The sequence below is a fragment of the Taudactylus pleione genome, unplaced genomic scaffold (assembly GCF_031769625.1).
Source record: "Taudactylus pleione unplaced genomic scaffold, aTauple2 ptg000085l, whole genome shotgun sequence".
NCBI lineage: Eukaryota > Metazoa > Chordata > Amphibia > Anura > Myobatrachidae > Taudactylus > Taudactylus pleione.
Window position 1 is genome coordinate 17,010,573 of NW_028284487.1, and position 20,342 is coordinate 17,030,914.

The window sequence follows — 20,342 nt, forward strand, 5'->3', positions numbered from 1 at the left end:
TGTGGAAATCCATTCTCAAGGAATGAATCACCTGTATATCTCCAACTTGTTCCATGTTGGGGCCTGCAACTTCTCTGTGCTGCCTTCAACAGGTCACACCCCAGTTCATCACTGAGCTGCCCATGGGTGTGGTCACACACGTTTTCAGTACTGTTGTGGAGTGTCCCTGACTCGGGTATGAACAGATTGCAAATTAGAGACACCTAGGGAGCAGTACAATTGTTAATGATGGCCCCAAGTTACAGGCATTCAGACAGCTTCTCTGGCAACTCGTGGCCACCAACATCTCAGATTTTCCTTTACCCCGTAGCGCACATCACCAAGAATTGAATTGCTCCATCTAGCCTGCAAGGAGGCTGGATATTGGAAGAAGATTCACTCATCCTTTCTCAAATCACCTTTACTCTTAGTATTTTTTCTTTGCTCTGCATTATCAATGGATCTTGGACCTTTTTTTTTTATCCTTATTTTCCACTTATTGAAGTTCCCATTAGCACGTCATGCATGTCACCTTTAGCCACCAACTATGGTGTTATTTCTGGCACCGTCTTGTAAGAGTAGCCTCAGTTTTCCCCAGCAGTGTGGCTTTAGCTGAGAGTTAAGCCACTTAGGTTGAAGAGAGGTTGATTATCGCTGTTGCCCCCACAGCATTTTGGTCCTCCCACCCCAGTCACAATGGTCACGTGAGTAGGCTGGGCTTAATGGCAGCCTGACCTCAACCTGGATCTCTGTGATCTAGTAATGACTCTGAAAGCACAGATGAGGCGGCAGATTGGTTCTTTGGAACATACCACAATGAGTTTGCTTCTCAGGATACAAAATCGCACCCACAAGGTGAAGGTTCTCCTGAGCAGACAAGGAGGGATCAGGAGGAGAGTGCAATTATCCTGGTGTAACGCTATCCGCTGTCAGTCCACCTAAGCTATTCAAATTATGCCCTCCATGGCATTGCTGTTGAAACATAAGAGGATGTGATTATTGCATATTTAGATGACATACAGGTGAAGACCAATTCTTTTTTTTTATGTCACAATATTTTATTGTAAATTATAGAAATAGAAATAAAATTGTCCACAGGATGGCATGCAAATAACATAAATCCGTCAGACAATAAAACAGCGGAAACATATATGCATATATAGATATACACAAACACATAAAAAATTACTAGTCAAAATAATAAAAAAAAGGAAATGGGCGAATATACAAGCCAGGAAAAATGGGTAGAAAGGGGAAGACAAAGAGGCTGGAAACGAGGTGGGTGTGGGCAAAGAGATGTATATATGAGAGAAGAAGAGGAGAAGAAGAAAAAAAGGGGGGGTTGATGAAGCCAGCCACTATGCCAGACCAGGGAGAGGAACCTTTTGAAAGAGATACTAAGGATTCTGGATTCTAACCTCTATACACTCCTGCCTATACCTTCTAATATCCTTCCTATAAACCTCTAAGGATGACGCTATTTTGCGTACGCAGGCATACAGTAAATAAAGACTCCAGACCTTGAACCTGTGGTTCCAAAGCACAAAGTATTATTCAAGTAAAAGTACAGTCAGTTACACGCTATGATCTAAGTACAATTTAGCGCAAAGAAATTATACAGACCCAAGTACAGTTATACATACGCAAGCGCTCTGGACCAGATCCCGGCATCAGCAAGATAACCTCCGTCAATCAGCAATTAGCAAGAAGACTAGAAACCCAGGGTCAGAGCACACATATTTATACCCCCCCAGAAATAGACAACACAATAGAGGAGTTTGTTGCTGATCCCATTGGTTCCCAGTGCGGGTGCATTTGTTACAGGGCATTTAACAGGTTGGTTCAAATGGACACAGAACAGCCTCTAACAGCTTGTTGCCTTCTCTATTTCCCCTGCATGCACAAAACTACATTTTGGTTCTTTATGTCTTTACGGTCCATAAGTTGCGAACGCATGTTCCGATCTTCACACCGTTGATACCGGAAAGCTGTGGATAAAGTGCGGATCAATATAATATCAAACACTGCTTACTTATCATGTATTAAACCTTAGATCCCCAAATAGTCTTTATTTCACAGCATTTGTAATGAATAAAACTTGGATCTTTTACTTTATAGCTATGGAACCTTTTGTGTAAGTGTGCATTATGTAAGTATTAGGGATATGGGAAAAGACGCTAGTTAGGTTTATCTGATCTGGGGCAGATGTGCACGCATGCAGCTAATAAACAGCGTTCGCATGCAGGATATTGTGCATTCGCTACTGAGCGTCATGTTAGCAGCTCAACTGTGCGTAATGTGCAGTGTTTATGCATGAGATTATATATATATATTAGGGATGTGCAGGCTCGGATAGGTTCGAGTTTGCACGTGGAGTTCGGATTTTTCCCTCCAAAAAAACGGAACTCAGAACGAGGCAAAACGTCATCTTACATGGACGAACATCATCATTCCTGGACAAAAGACCAGGAATGATGATGTTCGTCCATGTAAGATGACGTTTTGCCTCGTTCTGAGTTCCGTTTTTTTGGAGGGAAAAATCCGAACTCCACGTGCAAACTCGAACCTATCCGAGCCTGCACATCCCTAATATATATATATATATATATATATAAAATCTCATTCCTTACTTACAGTTTCAAACTGCAATGCAAATGTGTAACCCCCAGCTGTGAAGCCGGGGCCATTCTGTCTGGGTGTGGGACTAAAACCTGTTTAGGATTCAGACAAATTCAATTGTGTAGATCAATGTCTGGGTTATATTACAATTGCCACAACTATACTTGTCTTTATACAGGGATTCCCAATTTGTATGTAAAACACTCACAGTATTCTGGTGTATTGTCTATTCTATTTACTTTTTTCAGGGGCTGTATTTCTAGTTGTTTTTGGTAGATTATCAAAAATATTGCCATCTGTACTTAGCTCTTGAGTTGTAACTTAAAATGGCGCTGGTCGCAAAATGGCGTCTTGCAGATTCTTGTTTCTAAAATGGAGTCTAGCTGCCATTTGCAAGATGGTGTCGCGCACGCTAATTTTTACGCTGATTCCATCTCAGCCACTAATCCAGCTTCGACAATACCAAGGTGTCCAAACATCATGAAAACCATCCCTGTGCCATTCTGAAGACTAGTTATATATTCCATTTTGGAAATATACCAAATCCTATTTATTAATACCTGACGAGAGGGCAGAGGAGGCTGCTTCCAGGCCTTAGCAATTTGGAGTTTAGCTGCACAACAAATATGTAGGATCAATTTGTTGACCTGTTTGGATGATTGGCAGACTGGGGCACACAAAAGCAGCGAGGCTGGAGAAAGGGGAGGGTGTGAGGGCACGATTGAGGATATGAGCGATATAACTGTAGCCCAAAAGGGTGTGATCATTGGGCATGCCCACCAAACATGAAAAAAGGTTCCATTCTGGCCGCATTGACACCGGCACAACTGGGAGACATTGGGAAACATTCTGTGTAAACGTTCTGGGACCAGATACCAGCGGGAGTACACCTTATATGAGGTCTCTTTGATGGAAACACTAATGGAACACTTCGAAACATTAGATCGAATTGCCTCCCAAGTGTCCTCCCCCAAGGAGGATTCAAGGTCCGTCTCCCATAATAGTTCATGAGTAGCCAGGGGTGAATGTTCCGGGGTCAGAATAGAGTGATATAAGTGGGATATGGTGCCTTTATCCAAGGGACGGTAAATACACAGGCGTTCCATAGGGGTGGGGGCACTGGGAGGAACAGAAGAAGAAACAAATGAGTCTACAAAACTACGGAATTGAAGGTATTGAAAAAAGCAAGAGGAAGTTAAGGAGTGCCTTTCCTGGATTTCTGAAAAGGACTGAGAAGCAAAACTGCCAGAAACATGCCGAAAGCGAGTAATACCAGCCGCAGTCCAAATAGAAGCCATATGAGGAGAGTAGCCGGGAGTAAAGGAGGGATGCTGCCACAATGGTGTCTGAGGGGAGGGATAGGTATATAGTTCAAACTTTGTGGCAAGGGAATCCCAAACAAACAAGGTAAGAGCTACCGAGGGCACTGATAGGACAGATGGGGATCTATATTTGCGGGGAAGCTACGGTTGGTATGACATAGAATCCACTCCTCCCAAGTCTCCCTCCAGATCCACCTAGCGCCTAGATCCCCTGGGAGAATGCCAGGCCACTAACTGGCTAAGACGTACTGCTTGATAGTATATGGAGACAGATGGCAGGCCCAAACTCCCGTCAAGTGGCTTCTTAAAGAGGATTGTCCTATGTAAACGCGGTCTCCGACCATTCCAAATGAATTTACCAGAGGAGGTATGTAGGGAGGCAATTGCCTGAACAGGAACCGCAACAGGTAGGGGTTGGAAAAGGTACAACAGTTTGGAAAGAATATTCATTTTGATTGAGTTTATGCGGCCTATCCAGGAAATGAAATATTTGTGCCATCTGATAATGTCTTGCTCAATAGACCTAAAAAGGGGTGGGAAGTCGGCCTTATATAAGCTATTGTAGGACTTAGATGAATGCCAAGGTATTTCAAGGAGTCCTTACGCCAGGTGAAAGTGAAATTGAGCTGCAAGAGAGCTATAGTTGAGTTCGGGATGTGCAAAGGTAACGCTTCGGATTTGTCGTGGTTCACTTTATAACCAGAGAGGTGCCCGTAAAGTGACAATTCCTGAAATAGATTCAGAAGAGAAATTAGGGGACTAAAGATGGTGAGAAGAATGTCATCGGCAAAGAGGGACATTTTATAATTAGAATTTCCAACGCTGATGCCGACAATGTCAGGATTGACCCGGATCTTACTAGCAAGAGGCTCAATCACTATTGCAAAGATGAGCGGAGAGAGTGGGCGTCCCTGCCTGGTCCCATTTGAGATACTAAGAGTCAAAAAGGAGGCCCCCTGCTAGAATTGATGTGGAGGGATTATGATAGAGGGCCTGTACAGCTTGAATAAATTTGCCATCAAAACCAAATTGACGAAGGGTGGCGAGCATAAATGGCCAAGAGACCCTGTCAAAGGCCTTTTCTGCATCTAGGGCCAGGAGTGGGGAGGGGAGTTTAATTGTATTGATATGGTGGATTAAGTCAATCAGGCTTCTGGTATTATCCAGGGCTTGACGGGAGGGCACGAAGCCCACCTGGTCCGGGTGGATGAGTGAGGGAAGGACAGGGTTTAGCCTGGTCGCAAGAATTTTAGCAAACAGTTTTAGGTCCGTGTTTAACAGAGATATTGGGCGATAACTGGTGACCAATTGGGGATCCTTACCTGGTTTTGGTAAGACTGTGATCTTCGCCCTAGTGGTGTTGGGATGGAAAATATTGCCATCTAAAATTTGGTTAAAGATGCTAGAGAGGTGTGGAACAAGGCACACTTGGAAAGTTTTGTAGTAAGAAAAGGGAAAGCCATCAGGTCCCGGCGCTTTGGAAGGTTTTTGTGTCTTTGGGGGCGTTTGATGGGGCGGTTGAGTGCAGTGGAGGGTGGGAGGTCAATTCTAGGAAGGACACAAGAAGTTAAATATTCTGACGTAGGAAGTAGTGAAACGGCTGGCTGGGGGGAGCTCTCAGAAGCATTATTAAGTTGTTTGTAGTATTCTTTAAAAATAGAGTTAATTTTAGATGGGTTATAATGAAGAGAGTATTTACTCGCCGAAATGGCCGAAGCGGCGTTTCTAGCCCGTAGGCGTTTGGCAAGTAAAGAGTCAGATTTGTTACTTTTTTCATAAAGGCTTTGGTTCAGCCAACTTTCATAAAGGCTTTGGTTCAGCCAAGACTTTCAATCTTCTCTGAGAGAAGCGCATTAAGAGATGATTTAGCAGTTGTAAGCTGTCTATAAAGAGCATCCGTGGGGGTGCGTTTATGGAGGGATTCAAGTGAATGGACCTGGTCAGTAAGAGACTGAAGGAGTTGTTTGTGTTCTCTATTTCTGTGGGAAGCGTAGCTAATAATATGGCCGTGAATGACAGATTTGTGAGCCTCCCATACCAAGGGACAGCAGCTAGAGTCCTGAACATTTAAAGAGAAATAGTCTTTCAGAGCCATATCCATCTTGGATCGGAATTGGGGGCTTTTCAATAGGGTCTCATTGAGGCACCATGGAGGCCGAGAAACCGGGGTGTCTAGGAAATTAAATGAAGAGGTAATGGTGGAATGATCTGACCAGGAATTAGGGAGAATAGAGGCATTGGTGAGATGACTGGAGGGCCACAAAAAAAGCAAATCTATTCTAGAATATGAGCGATGGGGGTTTGAGTAGAATGTAAAGTCCTTTGAGGTGGGGTTAAGGACCCGCCAGGTGTCGATAAGAGAAGCCTCTTTTATATGTAAAGCGAGAGCACTGGAAAGCGGGCAGGCTCTCGGGCGAGTCCGGGAGGTAGTACGATCGATATCTGGGTTAATAACACAGTTAAAATCCCCTCTTAAATATAAATATCCTTCCCGCCGTTTATGAAGTTCTGTAAAAAAAGATTTGAAAAAGTGTTGCTGGCCGGTGTTGGCAGCATAAACTGCAGTAATAGTGACCTCAAGGTGACCCAGCCTGCCAGTCAAAATGATAATCCGACCATCAGAGTCAGTATGTACAGATCGCTGAACAAAGGGATGCCTTTTATGTATCATGATGGCAACCCCATTGTGTTTAGTGGCGCTGGAAGAATAGAGCACAGAGGAAAAGTTCCTGGAGGACAATGACGGATGGCCAGGATCTCGAAAGTGGGTCTCTTACAATAAAGCAATATCCGCTTTTAGACTCCGGAGAGAGCAAAATAAATGTGAGCACTTCTGGGGGGTGTTTAATCCACGCACATTCATAGAGGCTATGGTTAATGACATAGTAGCAGCCGGACAATCCTAGAGACAAAGGATAGGGATGAAGGTAGAATACCTAGCAAACAAGAGGAGAAGAATGGAAAGGTGACAGAGAGAAGGGAAAGGGTGAAGACCAATTCTAAGGATCTGGCTAGTCGACATCTCTAATCTTTCCTCTTCTTACCTAAATATGCTGAACCATGAAACATGCATCCTCCTCCCACTGCACTCCTGCATATCTCTTTAGCTTCCGTGTCCCATCCTACTATCTCACATGGTGGTTGCCTATCTGTCTTGGTTGACAGACAAGTACCTTCTGCTGGTATGTAGACCTTTTCTCTATTCTCTTTTGGCAGTTGAAAATGAGAGACACCAACCTGCATAGCTGTATGTCATTTTTATCCATTGCGCCCAGGGAAAGTGGTCTTCTTAGGAGAAAACTCTTACTATCAACATAGAGTTTTGTGGAAGGTGTTCAGTCGCTGAATTACCCCCAATTAGCATAGGTAATCCAGATATGATATACTGCAAATCAAATTAGAAGTGTGAGTGGTGCATTTCATTGTGGGTGCTTATAGAGCCTGATTGTGCATGCATCTAAGTCACACTGTGCATGTCCCTACTGTCTGCACACACAATCACAGTACTGAGTCAGGTGCACAGCCTCTTAAATATATTAGAAATGTATTGGTTTTCCCTGGTGGTGACAGGGAGGTGGCTATTTAGATGGAGATGTTGCTTGTTATGGGAGCGTCGCAGTCATGTTGCTGGAAATGGTTACGCGCACAGTCACACTCGCTCACATTGGAGGCCATACTCATACGAAGATTCTGCACCTAGCATCGGGCTGGTGCAAGGTTCCATGGTGCAACCGTTGGTTGCGTCTAATAACGCATCAAGCAATATGTGAGCGTTTAATGACACTCAAAGTGGGCGTCTCAGTCTTTGCTCATTCAGACATACAGTTCTAGATCAGGGAAGGTATTTGTTAGCGGCATTGGCATAAAGTTGCGGACGTGTCTGCAGAAAAAGACACACGTCTTCGTCCGACTCATAATAAGGCCCTTTATGCGCTCTGTAAAGCCTGAAATCTGCATTATTATAGCATAACCACTGCATTCTGCATCCAGTACAATAGATTGCATTAATAAAAGTGCAATAAGCGTATGCAGAACGCATCACTTAACATGTAAAAGTTACAGTACTTATGGATTATCTTGCACTACAGGTGTAAGGGTCATATGCCAGAAATAACCAGTTAGACATACCTGACCTAATGGTTCACAATAACAGGAAATGTATTAGAAAAACAGAAAACTGCTGGATACTACATTACTTGTATCACCCGTAAACGGATTATAACATCCACAATTTTTCCTTTAGGGCTGTTAAAACAAGTGCCAAAGGTTTGTGAGGGCAAAGTTACATTCAGCAGGAACCATGACGTGTTCAAAAATAAGATGGCCACACACAGGCCATCCTGCAGCTTCGGCCGAGGTCAGTGATACGATGACTTTCCTCACTTAGGTGGCCAAGATTGATAAATCAATTTGCTTTTTGTGAATTAATGGATCAAATGGTATCAGATGACCAGACAAAGAATGACACGTCATCCTTTTGATGAGGGCAAGCAAATAGATTTGGGACCTAAGTTGGGCCAGTTGGCTGATTTCGGCTTCAGTAACTTGTGTGGCCAGCTTATTAATGTTAATGATAGCCTCTATAATTCATGGAAGACTTTGTGAGTGGAAACTACATTGTCTGTCTGCTTTCTGGTATAAATGGTTCTCATTCTTTTTTTTTTTTTTGTCACTCAACAGTCAATCTGACAGGACATGAAGACAAAGTTGGTATGGAAGACTTTGAGCTTCTAAAGATATTGGGAACTGGAGGTAAGAGATTACAAACACATCTCTCTCCTTAAATTTCACAATGGCCACCAATTAAAATGTTCTTTGTTTAATATTACATCCAAGCCACCTACAGTATGTTTATCCCATGAGCTAAATCCACCCCTTTATTCTGCACCCCTTATTTCTTGTGTCCCTTCATTCATGTTGATATACTCTGCCGAGCTAAGGGAGAAGGATCTGCCGAGCTAAGGGAATCTGAGAAACTGAATAAGAACACATGGAAGACTTGTCCTTTCATTGCTCCTCAATTTTGTCCCGCAGTTCTTTCAACTTCTTGTAATTGTCTTCTACTATCCTTGCAGCATATGGGAAAGTTTTCCTTGTACGGAAAGTAACGGGCCCGGATGCAAAGCGTCTTTATGCTATGAAGGTTCTGTGCAAAGCAGCCCTGGTTCTAAAAGAGAAAACAGCAGAGCACACACGGACTGAACGCACAGTGTTAGAACATGTGAGACAGAGTCCCTTCCTTGTGACCCTTCACTATGCCTTCCAGACAGACTCCAAACTTCATCTTATACTAGGTGGGTAAATGTAATACTCATTTTCTTTTCTAGTTTAGGGCAAATGCACACGGGAAGTCTTAATCCACCCTTGTTCCTTTCCATCTGTACTGCATTTGGAGGCAGAAGAAATGAAGGGGTGACAAATTCCGTACTGTCCATGGTCATGATCCATTTAGTTGAAAACGGTGTGAACGCTAATGCTTACTGATCCCAGTGAACATACATGTATCCTTGGTTCAAACATACAAGACAGAGAAAAGAAAGCAGGTATATTCTAGCTGTCTGTGTGCACATACCCCCTTATAAAGGGGCTGATCACGTGTTGGACGGATCTCTGTGCGTGGATGCATACAGCGAGGTTTTGCATAAAGAGCATGCGTAGGTACAAATGTATGCATCTTATCGTATATCTGTCCTATTCTGAATTGGACGTAGCTAGGATGGATCTGTCTTTCTGAGAAATTGGGCATTTCAAAGTGGCAACAATGAGAGCACAACCTGCCGTGTGGGAGTGCATGGGAGCATCATAGGAGCGTTGTATGCGTTTATAAAGCTTTGTAAGAAGACCCTCTAGTGAACTGCGCAAATGTCAAAATGTATTAATAAACATATAATAATATGTTGGATTGACACAAAAGGCTTCTTTTAAAAATATATAAATGTATTCACAATGTTCTAGTTAATACATATAACAATTGAAGTTCTCTACAATGCTTGATTCCAAATGCTGTATTGTCTAAATATCTTGGATAGCTCAATGTCTAACCAGTATCATCTGGGTAGTGTAAAGTAAATACAAGGTTGATATTTGTTTGCTCACCAGCAGGTTGTTGCAATTTAATTAGTATACAATATCTCTCTACGTATTGATCTTTCAATAGTGCTTGGGTGGTTATGATTTTAACTTTTTAAGCTCACTGGCTGGATCTTTTCAATAGCACGGAGTTCCCAATAGCAAACTGCCATCTTGGAGCACTGGCAGGTATGCTGTTTTCAATTGTGTGCCGCTATGTAGGGGGCCTGCAGTGCCTCTCACCTGTCTGCTTGCGATCGGCAGTAGCAGGGCATGCGGCACACTGTCAACATGGATGTCCAGTACTCACAATGCTCGTTTCTCTTCTGTCTCGGATCACCGCAATTGGGATGAGTGCACCATGTCTGTGTCAGCTAGTGTCTCCGACCCTTGCTCCGGCTGCTGTGCGTCTGGCTTGTCTCCTCACCTCTGGGCACTGAGGACAAGGAGGTGTGTCCAGCATGCTATGCTGGCTGGGGTCTACGATGATCACTCTGGCTGTTGGCCCGCACGCTAGATCCGACTCCCAGTGTGTAACAAGGGAGTACAATGGTTGGGAGAACCCATCTCTATGTACAGCAAGGAATAGGTGGGTGATGTCCCTGATTGACGCGTTTCGCTCTTATCCAATGCATACAGCGAGGTTTTGCATAAAGAGCATGCGCAGGTACAACTGTATGCATCTTAGCGTATCTCTGTCCTATTCTGAGTTGATGTATGCTAAAGAAGCGCTTCTTTAGCATACATTAACCCTTACCTGGCCAGTGATCTGGCCATTTAAAAGAAAGCTGCTTATCACTGGGAGCGCATGATTCATTATTATACTATTCTGAGTTGGACGTAGCTAGGACGGATCTGCCTTTTCGAGAAATTGGGCATTTCAAAGTGGCAACAATGAGAGCACATCCTGCCGTGTGGGAGTGCATGGGAGCATCATAGGAGTGGTTGTAGGCGTTTATAAAGCTTTGTGCCATTCTGAGTGGTGCGTACGGGAAAGAGAAGCCTGTTTCTGACAGGTCTTGTATACCTAGCATGGGGTTGTTGCACGTGTCGATACTAACAGTGACCGCAGCAGCTGGTGTAAAATCAATGGGTGGCATAGATTGCTGCTTGCAGATGAATGAGCCCCTGCATTAGCGGAAGGTAGTAATTCAGGCGCCCGCAAATACAGCCACTTTGGGGCTGACTATGAGGGATATATTTACTAAAGTGAGAGTTTTTAGAAGTGGAGTTGTTGGCCATAGCAACCAATCAGATTCTAGCTATTATATTCTAGAAGGTGCTAGTTAAATGTTAAGTAGAATCTGATTGGTTGCTATGGGCAACATTTCCACTTCTAAAAACTCTCAATTTAGTAACTATACCCCTGAGATGCACGCAAAGTGTGTAAGACCAAGGTATAGTTCTGACTGCATATTGATCTCTCCATCATAGACCTAATTCGTTAGCTGGCTATATTATATGAAGTCGCAGGCATGTATCCGCAATACTTATTTGTCATTTCCAAATAGATTATTACAGGAAAGAAGATTTCCATTTCAAGGGGTAAAGAACAGATGTGGAGCTGTTTGCATTTATTACAATTCTATTGCAAATGCAGCTTTCGTATTAACAACTGTCCAGACAATATTTTCTCTTGTGAATATAACACTTCATTACATGATGCTGTCAAGCCACTTCTCTATACTTTCCTGAGGTGAAAGTATACCCACTTGTACGCCTGTGTTTTGAGCTGGATGCATCTAAAAATGTGCCTGACTGACACCTAAATGCACATCTTCATGTGTGTATATTTCATGCACAAATCCACCCAACTTTAGCAGAGCCCAAAAGTGGGAATGGTAACTTTGCACTGAAAGAAATGATTGGACCTGGATGTAAATGCTGACACTCAAATCTCTCCCATTTAAATTCTCTTTCTCCTTCATCAAGGCTGGGGCACATATTGCGAGCAGGTTGGGGCTGGAGCTGGCACTTAATAAAATGTAGCTTTAAATCTTATGCTCCTCCCCCCTGCAAACCCACAATCCCAGTCGTCTTTAAGTGCCTGAGGAGTAGGGCACGTTTGGATGGGCTGCTAAGCAGCCCTTATAGGTAGCTTTATCTACTTTTATTTGCAAAGCTCGTGACGTTCCAGAGTTTGGCCCTGTAATTTTCTTTCCAGCTTCCAGAGGTCCAAACCGTTTTTGCACAGTGTGCTGCGTATTTGCCACCTTTTCATCCACAGGTGGAGCCGTGGATTCTTAATCTAGTCTCCTGGGCTCTCACACAGACTCCATTGGAGTCGGGGCATGCAATGGATCTTCAGTCCGTTGCTTGGAAGCTGTTCTTTCTTATGACTATTGCCTTACCTCTGCATAGTTACGTAGTTGCTCTTCTTCCAGGTGCGGTTCTCCGGACATGTTTACAATTCCAGCCAACACTGGTTTCGGATATTGTCCTTCCGGTTCTTCCTCCTTTGGTGAATTCCCGGGACTGGGATGATCTGGCTCTGCAGATTTCCTTGGACGCGTCTTCTTTGGTACTCCGCACTGTTCTCTGCTGGTTCTTTATGATGCTTTGGAACATGGCTGGCTGGCTACTCAGCAGACCCTTACGTGTTGGATTAGCTCAGTCCTTACTCAGCCTATTCTGGGATGCGTTGACCGCCACCAGGCAGGGTGTCGGCGCCTTCCGCTAGGGCAGCAGCAAACTCTTGGGAAACACGACGCAGGACTTCAGAAGCACAGGTCCACTCTGTGGAAATTTTGGTCCCCTGTCCGCACATTTGCTAATTTCTACATCAGGGTCCATAGGGTATCCACAGGATACCTTGGGGTATAGGTGATGTCGTCAGGCATTGGGCACCATAGAGTCAAGCTTTCAGCCTCCCAGGATGCACTGGGGTCCCCCTCCTATATCCCGCCCCCAGCCAAGGCAAATAATTTTTCGAAGGAGCTCGGCTTGGAGTCCTAGCACATGTAATAGAGGGGGGCTGTTATGGCCCCTGAAGTTTTCTTCATGCAGCTGTGGCTGCACATTTGAGTTGTACAGCATGGACAGTCAGTACTGACATCCATGCTGTCACTCCTACAACCCGCCGGTACCAGAACACCGGTACCGATCCGGGGATGCTGGTAGGTATCTGGGGTCACAGCTAGTGGTGACCCCGGATGCCTGGACTGTGGCCGGATCCAAGGGGGACAGGTAAGCGGCGGGGTCCCGCGGAGGGTCCCCGCCGGACAACACAGTTCTAAGTCCCCAGGCAGGGGGCTCCCTGGGGACTGGCTGCAGCGTGGAGCCAGGTATTAACCTGCGCTTCCACTATGCCCCTGGGACAGCGGGCTGCGGCTGTGCGGAAAACGTCCGGCGTCCTGGGGGTTAATTGCATGCCAGGGGAGCTCGTCTTCCCTGTATACAGCCGGCTCCTCCCACGCTGCACAGTGCCTCTCCATTGCGGACTGGTCTCAGTGTGAGCGCTCCTCCCCCGGGCCCACCTCCTCTCTACTCCTCGTCGGCCATCTTCCAAGTGACTTGGCAAGCGCTGCTGGACGGTGATCATCGGCGGCATCGCGGTCCGGGTTCCCCTGCATACCTCTCCTCCGCTCTGTGTAGTTGATGACAGCGCTGATAGTGCAGGGTTTAGTCTGCATTGTATGTGACTTAATGCTAGCGCTGCTGCCTGTACTTTCACTTCTGACTGTCAGCCATTTTACTATCCCTATTCTTCTCTGCTAAAGCCCTTGCGATGCGGTGTTGCAGGGTGTTTATTGCCTCACTATACAAACATTTGTCTGTGAGGTGTGTCACATACAGCTCCGTTTCACTCATGTCTGACGGTGAACGTGATTTTTCCTCTTCAGCTAAAGTGTACCACATGTAATGTACCATTCATTAGTGGGGGGTGATGGAAACTCTGACTAGTTGTGTAAGGCGTGTTATCTAATATCACGCCCGATTTCTGTCACTGCGCCTGTGCAGGAACCGCCCTGGGCTTGTTTTGCTAAGGCACTTACAACCCTTGTGGGCCAGCTAGTGACACTTCCTGCGTTCCCCCAGTTGGGGTTTTCACAGCAGTCAATGGTGTTGTCGCCCATGCAGGGGTTCCCCAGACAGTTGTTGGTACCCCAGGGTCTCCCGCTTTTGCCTCCCCGGGTCTCGCAAGAGCCTGCGTGGGTTAATTTCTTGTCCACTATGGTGCAACACCTGTCGGATGTTTTACAGGGAGAGTCATCATTGCAGCCGCATAAGCGACCTTTGCCGTCTCAGACAGCTCAGTATGATGAGGATGATGTGTCGTCTGATGACTGTGAAATTTTTCACCTTTCTGAACAGGAGCCCCTCTGTACTAAAGAGACTGAGTCTAAGGTCTATATACCTGGCCTTATACGTGCAGTCCATACGGCCTTGATTATTGAGGATGACGATCCCCCCCCCCCCCGTGACCAGATCCAAATATGCCTTCTTTAAGGATGTTAAGGGTGATGCCACTGTTTTTCCTCATTCTGGTCAGCTTGTGGATCATTTAGAGGAGGCGTGGAAAAATCCGGGTAAAAGGTACCAGCATCAAAAAACGTTTGGCTTTTGCATACCCCTTTGCGGATAATTATTTTTCTAAGTGGGAATCTCCTCCGCAAGTGGATTCTCATGTGACACGCCTAGTGAGAAGTGCTACATTGCTCATGCCCTCCATGTCCTCCTTTAAAGGATGCTATGGATCGCAACGTTGATATGTCTTAAGTCCATTTATTACCTTTCAACTTCTATTGGACAAGTGGGGCCATCCAGAGATAGACCTCATGGCCTCCCGACACAACAACAAACTGCCTGTGTACGGGTCAAAAACAAGAGACAAGGAGGCACTTCTGGTAGACGCTCTGTCGGTCCCGTGGACCTTCCAGTTTGCGTATCTCTTCCCTCCGTTCTCCCTTCTTCCTCGGATAATCTGAAAATTCAAATAAGGAGACGGAACACTACTCTTGATAGCTCCGGAGTGGCCCAGACGTCACTGGTTCTCAGACCTTCTGGGTCTCTCCGTAGACGCTCCAATGAGGTTGTTTCTACGTCTGGACCTGTTGTCACAGGGTCCTTGTCTTTACCTGGACCTGAGTTGTCTGTCTTTGACGGCGTGGCTGTTGAGACAGCCCTTTAAGGTCCAGAGGTTTTTCCACCTCTGTAGTTAACACCTTGCTAAGAGCTTGGAAGCCTACGTCAGCAAGAATTTACCATTGAGTATGGCATACTTTCTTTGAGTGGTGTCGCCCTAGAGGCTATGATCATCAGGTGTTCCGAATATCCAGAATGTTGGCTTTCCTACAGGCGGGCTTAGATCACGGTCTTCGCCTTGCTTCTCTGAAGGTGCAGGTTTCTGCCCTGTCAGTGTGGTTTCAGTGTAGGATTGTTACTCTTCCTGATGTCTGCACCTTTATGCAGGGTGTACTTCATATTCCGCCTCCCTTTGTTCCACCTGTGGCTCCTTGGCATCTGGCTATGGTCCTAGGGGCTCTCCAAGGTCCGCCATTTGAACCACTGGGCTCAGGGGATTTGAAATGGCTTACAACTAAGACTGTATTCCTTGGGGGCTCTCTCATGCCGGCCTCCCTTTCTCATTTTTCATAGGGACAGGGCGGTACATCGCACCCGCCCTAGTTTCCTCCCGAGGTGGTATCTAGTTTCCACATAAACGAGGAAATTATAGTGCCGGCCTTTAATTCAGCAGACCTTTCGGTTGGCGAGGCCACCTTTTGATGTGGTGCGGGCTCTAAGGATTTATGTTGACCGCACCAATTCTTTTAGAAAGTTGGACTCTTTGTTTATTCTCTATGGCTTTCGTAAGAAGGGTTGGCCTGCCACTAAGCAAACTTTGGCAGGATGGATTTACATGGCGATTTCTGAGGCTTACAGTCATGAAGGCCCTTCTGTTCCATCCTCTATTAGGGCTCATTCCACTAGGTCTGTGGGTCCTTCGTGGGCAACTCGACATGGTGCCTCAGCTGTGTAAGGCTGCCACTTGGTCTTCTGTCCATACTTTTGTGAGGTATTATGCATTTGACACCTTTGCCTCTCAGGATGCTTCCTTCAGGTGGCGGATTCTCCTTTCAGCACAGGAGCGTCCCCACCCTTAAAGGATACTGCTTTGGGACATCCCCAAGGGACCCTGATGTAGAAAATAAGAGATATTGTAAGAACTTGCCCTTGTTATCTCTATTTCTATGAAATCCATAGGGTTCCACAGGACTCCCGGCCTGTCGCACCTGTACTGCAGATGGGCTTTCATCTGGTCACCAGTTTATCCGTCTCCTTCTGGTGAGAATGTGATTCTTGTGTGTTCCAGATCTTTCTTCTCTCTCTTTCCTCTCCTCCTCCTCCGGCCAGAGGCTTGTTACGTAACGGATTTGCCTTTGTTCGGGGGTGGGGTATAGGAAGGGGATCCCAGTGCATCCTGGGAGGCTGAAAGCTTCACTCTATGATGCCTGATGACATCACCTATACCCCAAGGTATCCTGTGGAATCCTATGCACTTCGTAGAAATAGAGATAACAAGAGTAAGTTCTTACCATATCTCATATTATTTATGTTTCATGTTTTTTTGCCTCCGGCGGCACCCACTTTGGGGTATACAGTTCTCCGGTCAGGCAGCTTGAGCATTCCCTCCCCCAGGGGTGGCTTTTGAACGTCCCATGGTCCAGTGTCCCCCAGCCTTTATGAAGGAGAAAAGGGGATTTTTGGTTACTTACCGTTGCATCCTTTTCTCTGAATCAGGCTGGGGGACACTGCCAGCCCTCCCTCACGCTCAGTCGTGCGAGGTCTTTGGTTCTTGACCAGTCTTTTCCATACTGGTTTGTTTGGTTGTTCCAAACCGTTTCATGGGGTTAATGCTACTCCTCTCCGGACCCTTTAAAAGAAGTACTGGAATTGTGGGATTGCAGGGGGGAGGAGCATAGGATTTAAAGCTACAGTTTTATTAAGTGCCAGCTCCAGCCCCAACCTACAACGCCCATGCTCGCAGTGTCCCCCAGCCTGATTCAGAGAAAAGGATTCAGCAGTAAGTAACCAAAAATCCCCTTTTTATTAGAGTGAACCTTTTATTTATTTGAACACAAATAAGTGTCCTGTGTCAGAAGTACATTTGTTTTTGACTCCGGGTCACATTGCCAGACATATAAAAAATGGTACAATGAAAATGTGTATTCCATGATAAGACATGCTCTTGCATGTTGCTAATTACTGAAGTGACGTATAGGTTATGTTTTTCTTATCTCTTTAAATATATTATGAATGTGTAAAAATGATGGGCTCTATACAGTGGTATTCTTTATCAAGTATTTTCTGTGCTGAAACATAAATGTATTGGTTACACCTCCTTCGTCAGCTGTGATAGAAAAATACATTTCCCCGGAAGGTATATAATGTCACTCCTTTTTCCCTTTGGTGTCATTTTCTTGTCTATCAGCTGAGTGAGGCGAATGTGTATAGTGTTAGTGTAGAGTATGTTATTTCCTAGCTACACAGTATACTTGTTCCCAGTGAGACCCGATGGCGTCTGTGACATACCTCCGGAATTATAAGTAGCGACAGTTGTGGCTCCCTGGGGACACTAATTTCTGCTCATAAGTAGCAAACGCAGTGTAGGAATTGCGCCAGGAGGTCACCAGTGCCTACATAATGATATTTTTGTGTCACACTCTGCACTATCTAGCAGGGAAGATGTACAACGCTGAGGAACTCAGCTAGGCACTGCAGTAGCAACATGAAGCCTGAGCCCACTTTCATTAAACCAAAAAGCACCCTGCCTGGGAAAGCCCTTTCCTGTGGTACTGTCTTGCAAGCTTTTAGAGCCTGATGAAGACATGACAGGTAAAAGTGTGTTAGAGGAGCATGCGATAAACCTTTAGCTAAAGATTATGAAGGGGATTTGTGTGGGTTGTAATTTTCAACATATAGAAACAACGACTGAAAAAAATAAACTATTAATTCATTGAGGGGGTGAAGTCAGCGCAGGCTAAGTTTGCCACTAAGGAGGATTTATATAATTTACAGGGTAGATGACGCCAAGTTTATATACAGTATAGGTGTGTACATAGATGATGTACAGCCTGATCCCTGGGTTCTCTTATTGAACTTGATTGTCATCTAGCAATGAGTCAGGAGAGATCGGGAAAGATCCTAGGTCATTTAATCCTGATGTTCTGAATGTTGTAATAACACATATTAGCAAAACCATGGTGATAGGTAATCCCTCAGCCTCTCTCCAATATTCCCTTTCTGTGGATCATCAAAGATGAAGCAGAATGTTTCTAGTAAACCAGGTTATTCAAGATCTCATTAATAAAGAATGGGAACAGATGGACAGATGCCAGTTTAATCGTAAGAGACTTAACCATTTGTATGCTTTAGGATGAGAAGATTTGAATTGGTGATCAGTGCCTAAAATTGCAGTTTGTCTACAAAAATAAATATTCCACTACACCAGCGGTTTTCAAGCACTGTGCGCCCTGTTGCGAGAGCAGACGGTCACATTATAGAACGGACCGGGCAGCGCTGCCGCTGAGCTCCTCCTGGGATGCTCATCTGTGCCTGGGCCGTGCCTAGATGCGGCGGCGTGACATCACAGGTCGTGCAGGCCGAGTTGCCTCTCTGCCTGGCCGCCTGCCAGTCACCCAGCCCTTCCCTCTCACCAGCCAAAGCCAGTCGCCCAGCCCTTCCCTCCCGCCCGCCGGTCACCCATCCTGCCAGCCAAAGCCAGTCACCCAGCCAGCCCTTCCCTCCCTCCCGCCAGTCATCCCGCCAGCCAGCCCTTCCCTCTCGCCCGCCAGTCATCCAGCTAGCCAGCCCTTCCCTCTCGCCCGCCAGTCATCCATGCAGCCCTCTCACCCGGACACTGTTGACAGCTCAGCACTGTGTGCACCCCTACGGATGAGGGACAGGTAGGTCCTGAAAAATTTGAATTTATTTTTTTATGTGGGAGTCAGTGTGATTTGTTTTTGGAGGGGAGTAATGTGGGTTTTTTTTTTTTTCCTTTGGGGGCCAGCCAGTATTTATTTTTTTTTCTCTGGGGGCCAATGTATGTGGGTGTATTTTATTCCTGTGGCTGCCAATGTAGCGTGTTATTCCTGTGGAGGCCAATGGGTTTGTTATTTTATGTGGGAGCCAATATGTCTGTTTTATCATAGGTCGCGCACGCCGTGTCGCCGGAAGGTGTGCCTAGGCAATTTTAAAATCTTGCATAATGTGCCTCGAGTTGAAAAAGGTTAAAAATCACCGCACTAGACGTTGGAGGTCCACTGGAGAATCCTACGGATAGAAAATGGAAAGATACTTTCATAAACTTTTATCTATTTTCTGTAACAGTACTTAAATCTGGTGTGGCTATTGCTTCAGCATAGAGGGTGTTTGGAGTCTGGGCAGGGTCTCTTCTTAAAGATACACAACAGAATATAAATAGACAATATTTACTTAAAAGCATTAAGACAGGTATTCCTCATGCTGTGCTCCAGCTGCTGAGGAACTGCACATACAAAGCTGGACTGACCATCTGGCACTTCTGTCAAATACCAAAAGAGCCAATGGTCTCATGGGCCAATTGGTCATCTGAATGCCTGGCCAATCAGTTCCGCCTCTTCTCGGGCGGAATAATAAGATGGGGCGTGGTGCAAGGCCATGCCCCTTTTTTCCTGTACGCCTATGGCACTCGTATACATGATGCCGAGACCGAATTTCAGTATGTCCCTGCCACTGTTTTGCAATTGGGGAATGCTTAACTTGTTAGGCAATGCTGTGATGTGTAGTTCCACAGCAGATGGAGAGCCACATGTTGAATGCTGTATTAAGGTGATGCATAAAGCAATTGATTTGATTTATAAAGTTTTACTGGATACACAAAATCCAGAGCCCTGGGGATGTGCATAAAAAATTCAGCCATGAATACAAATAAAACAGTTTGATAAAAACTCTTCGGGAGCAATCTAATTAGGTGCGAGTTGACTTGTGCCAGCAGTTCTCACGGTGAACTCGCACTATGAATTTCATAAAACAAACTCTTTTGTAAACTCGCACCTAATTGGATTGCCTCCTTATACTGATCGCAAAGTTTATAACAGTACTCCCTACTTTCTGCAGTGATCAAATTATATGCTTCCTTATAAGCTCTATTTTCATAGGTTACTAGCTGAAGTACCCGGTGTTGCCCGGGTTTAAATCTTCAAGTTACTAAGTTTTATTATGTGATGTCATCCAAATCCATCCAGTGGAAGGCCCAGAACAGACTCCCCAGGTCAATGTTCTGGGCAGCGTCCACGGGTCAAAGTTCATATACATTACCCCGATCATGCTCTCCTCCTGTAACCAAAGGTGTAGCGTGTAGCAATGGCGCCC

At 45.4% G+C, this 20,342-nt stretch overlaps 1 protein-coding gene across 1 annotated transcript in view; it reads left to right on the plus strand.

Annotated features, from left to right (window-relative positions):
• LOC148532090 (ribosomal protein S6 kinase alpha-4-like) overlaps window positions 1-20,342 on the plus strand; it is a 54,050-nt gene that overhangs the window by 6,219 nt on the left and 27,489 nt on the right. The window contains exons 2-3 of the mRNA XM_088468398.1: window positions 8,601-8,672; window positions 8,996-9,214. Of these exons, the coding sequence (XP_088324524.1) occupies window positions 8,601-8,672; window positions 8,996-9,214 (291 nt within the window). The remainder of the gene's footprint in view (window positions 1-8,600; window positions 8,673-8,995; window positions 9,215-20,342) is intronic.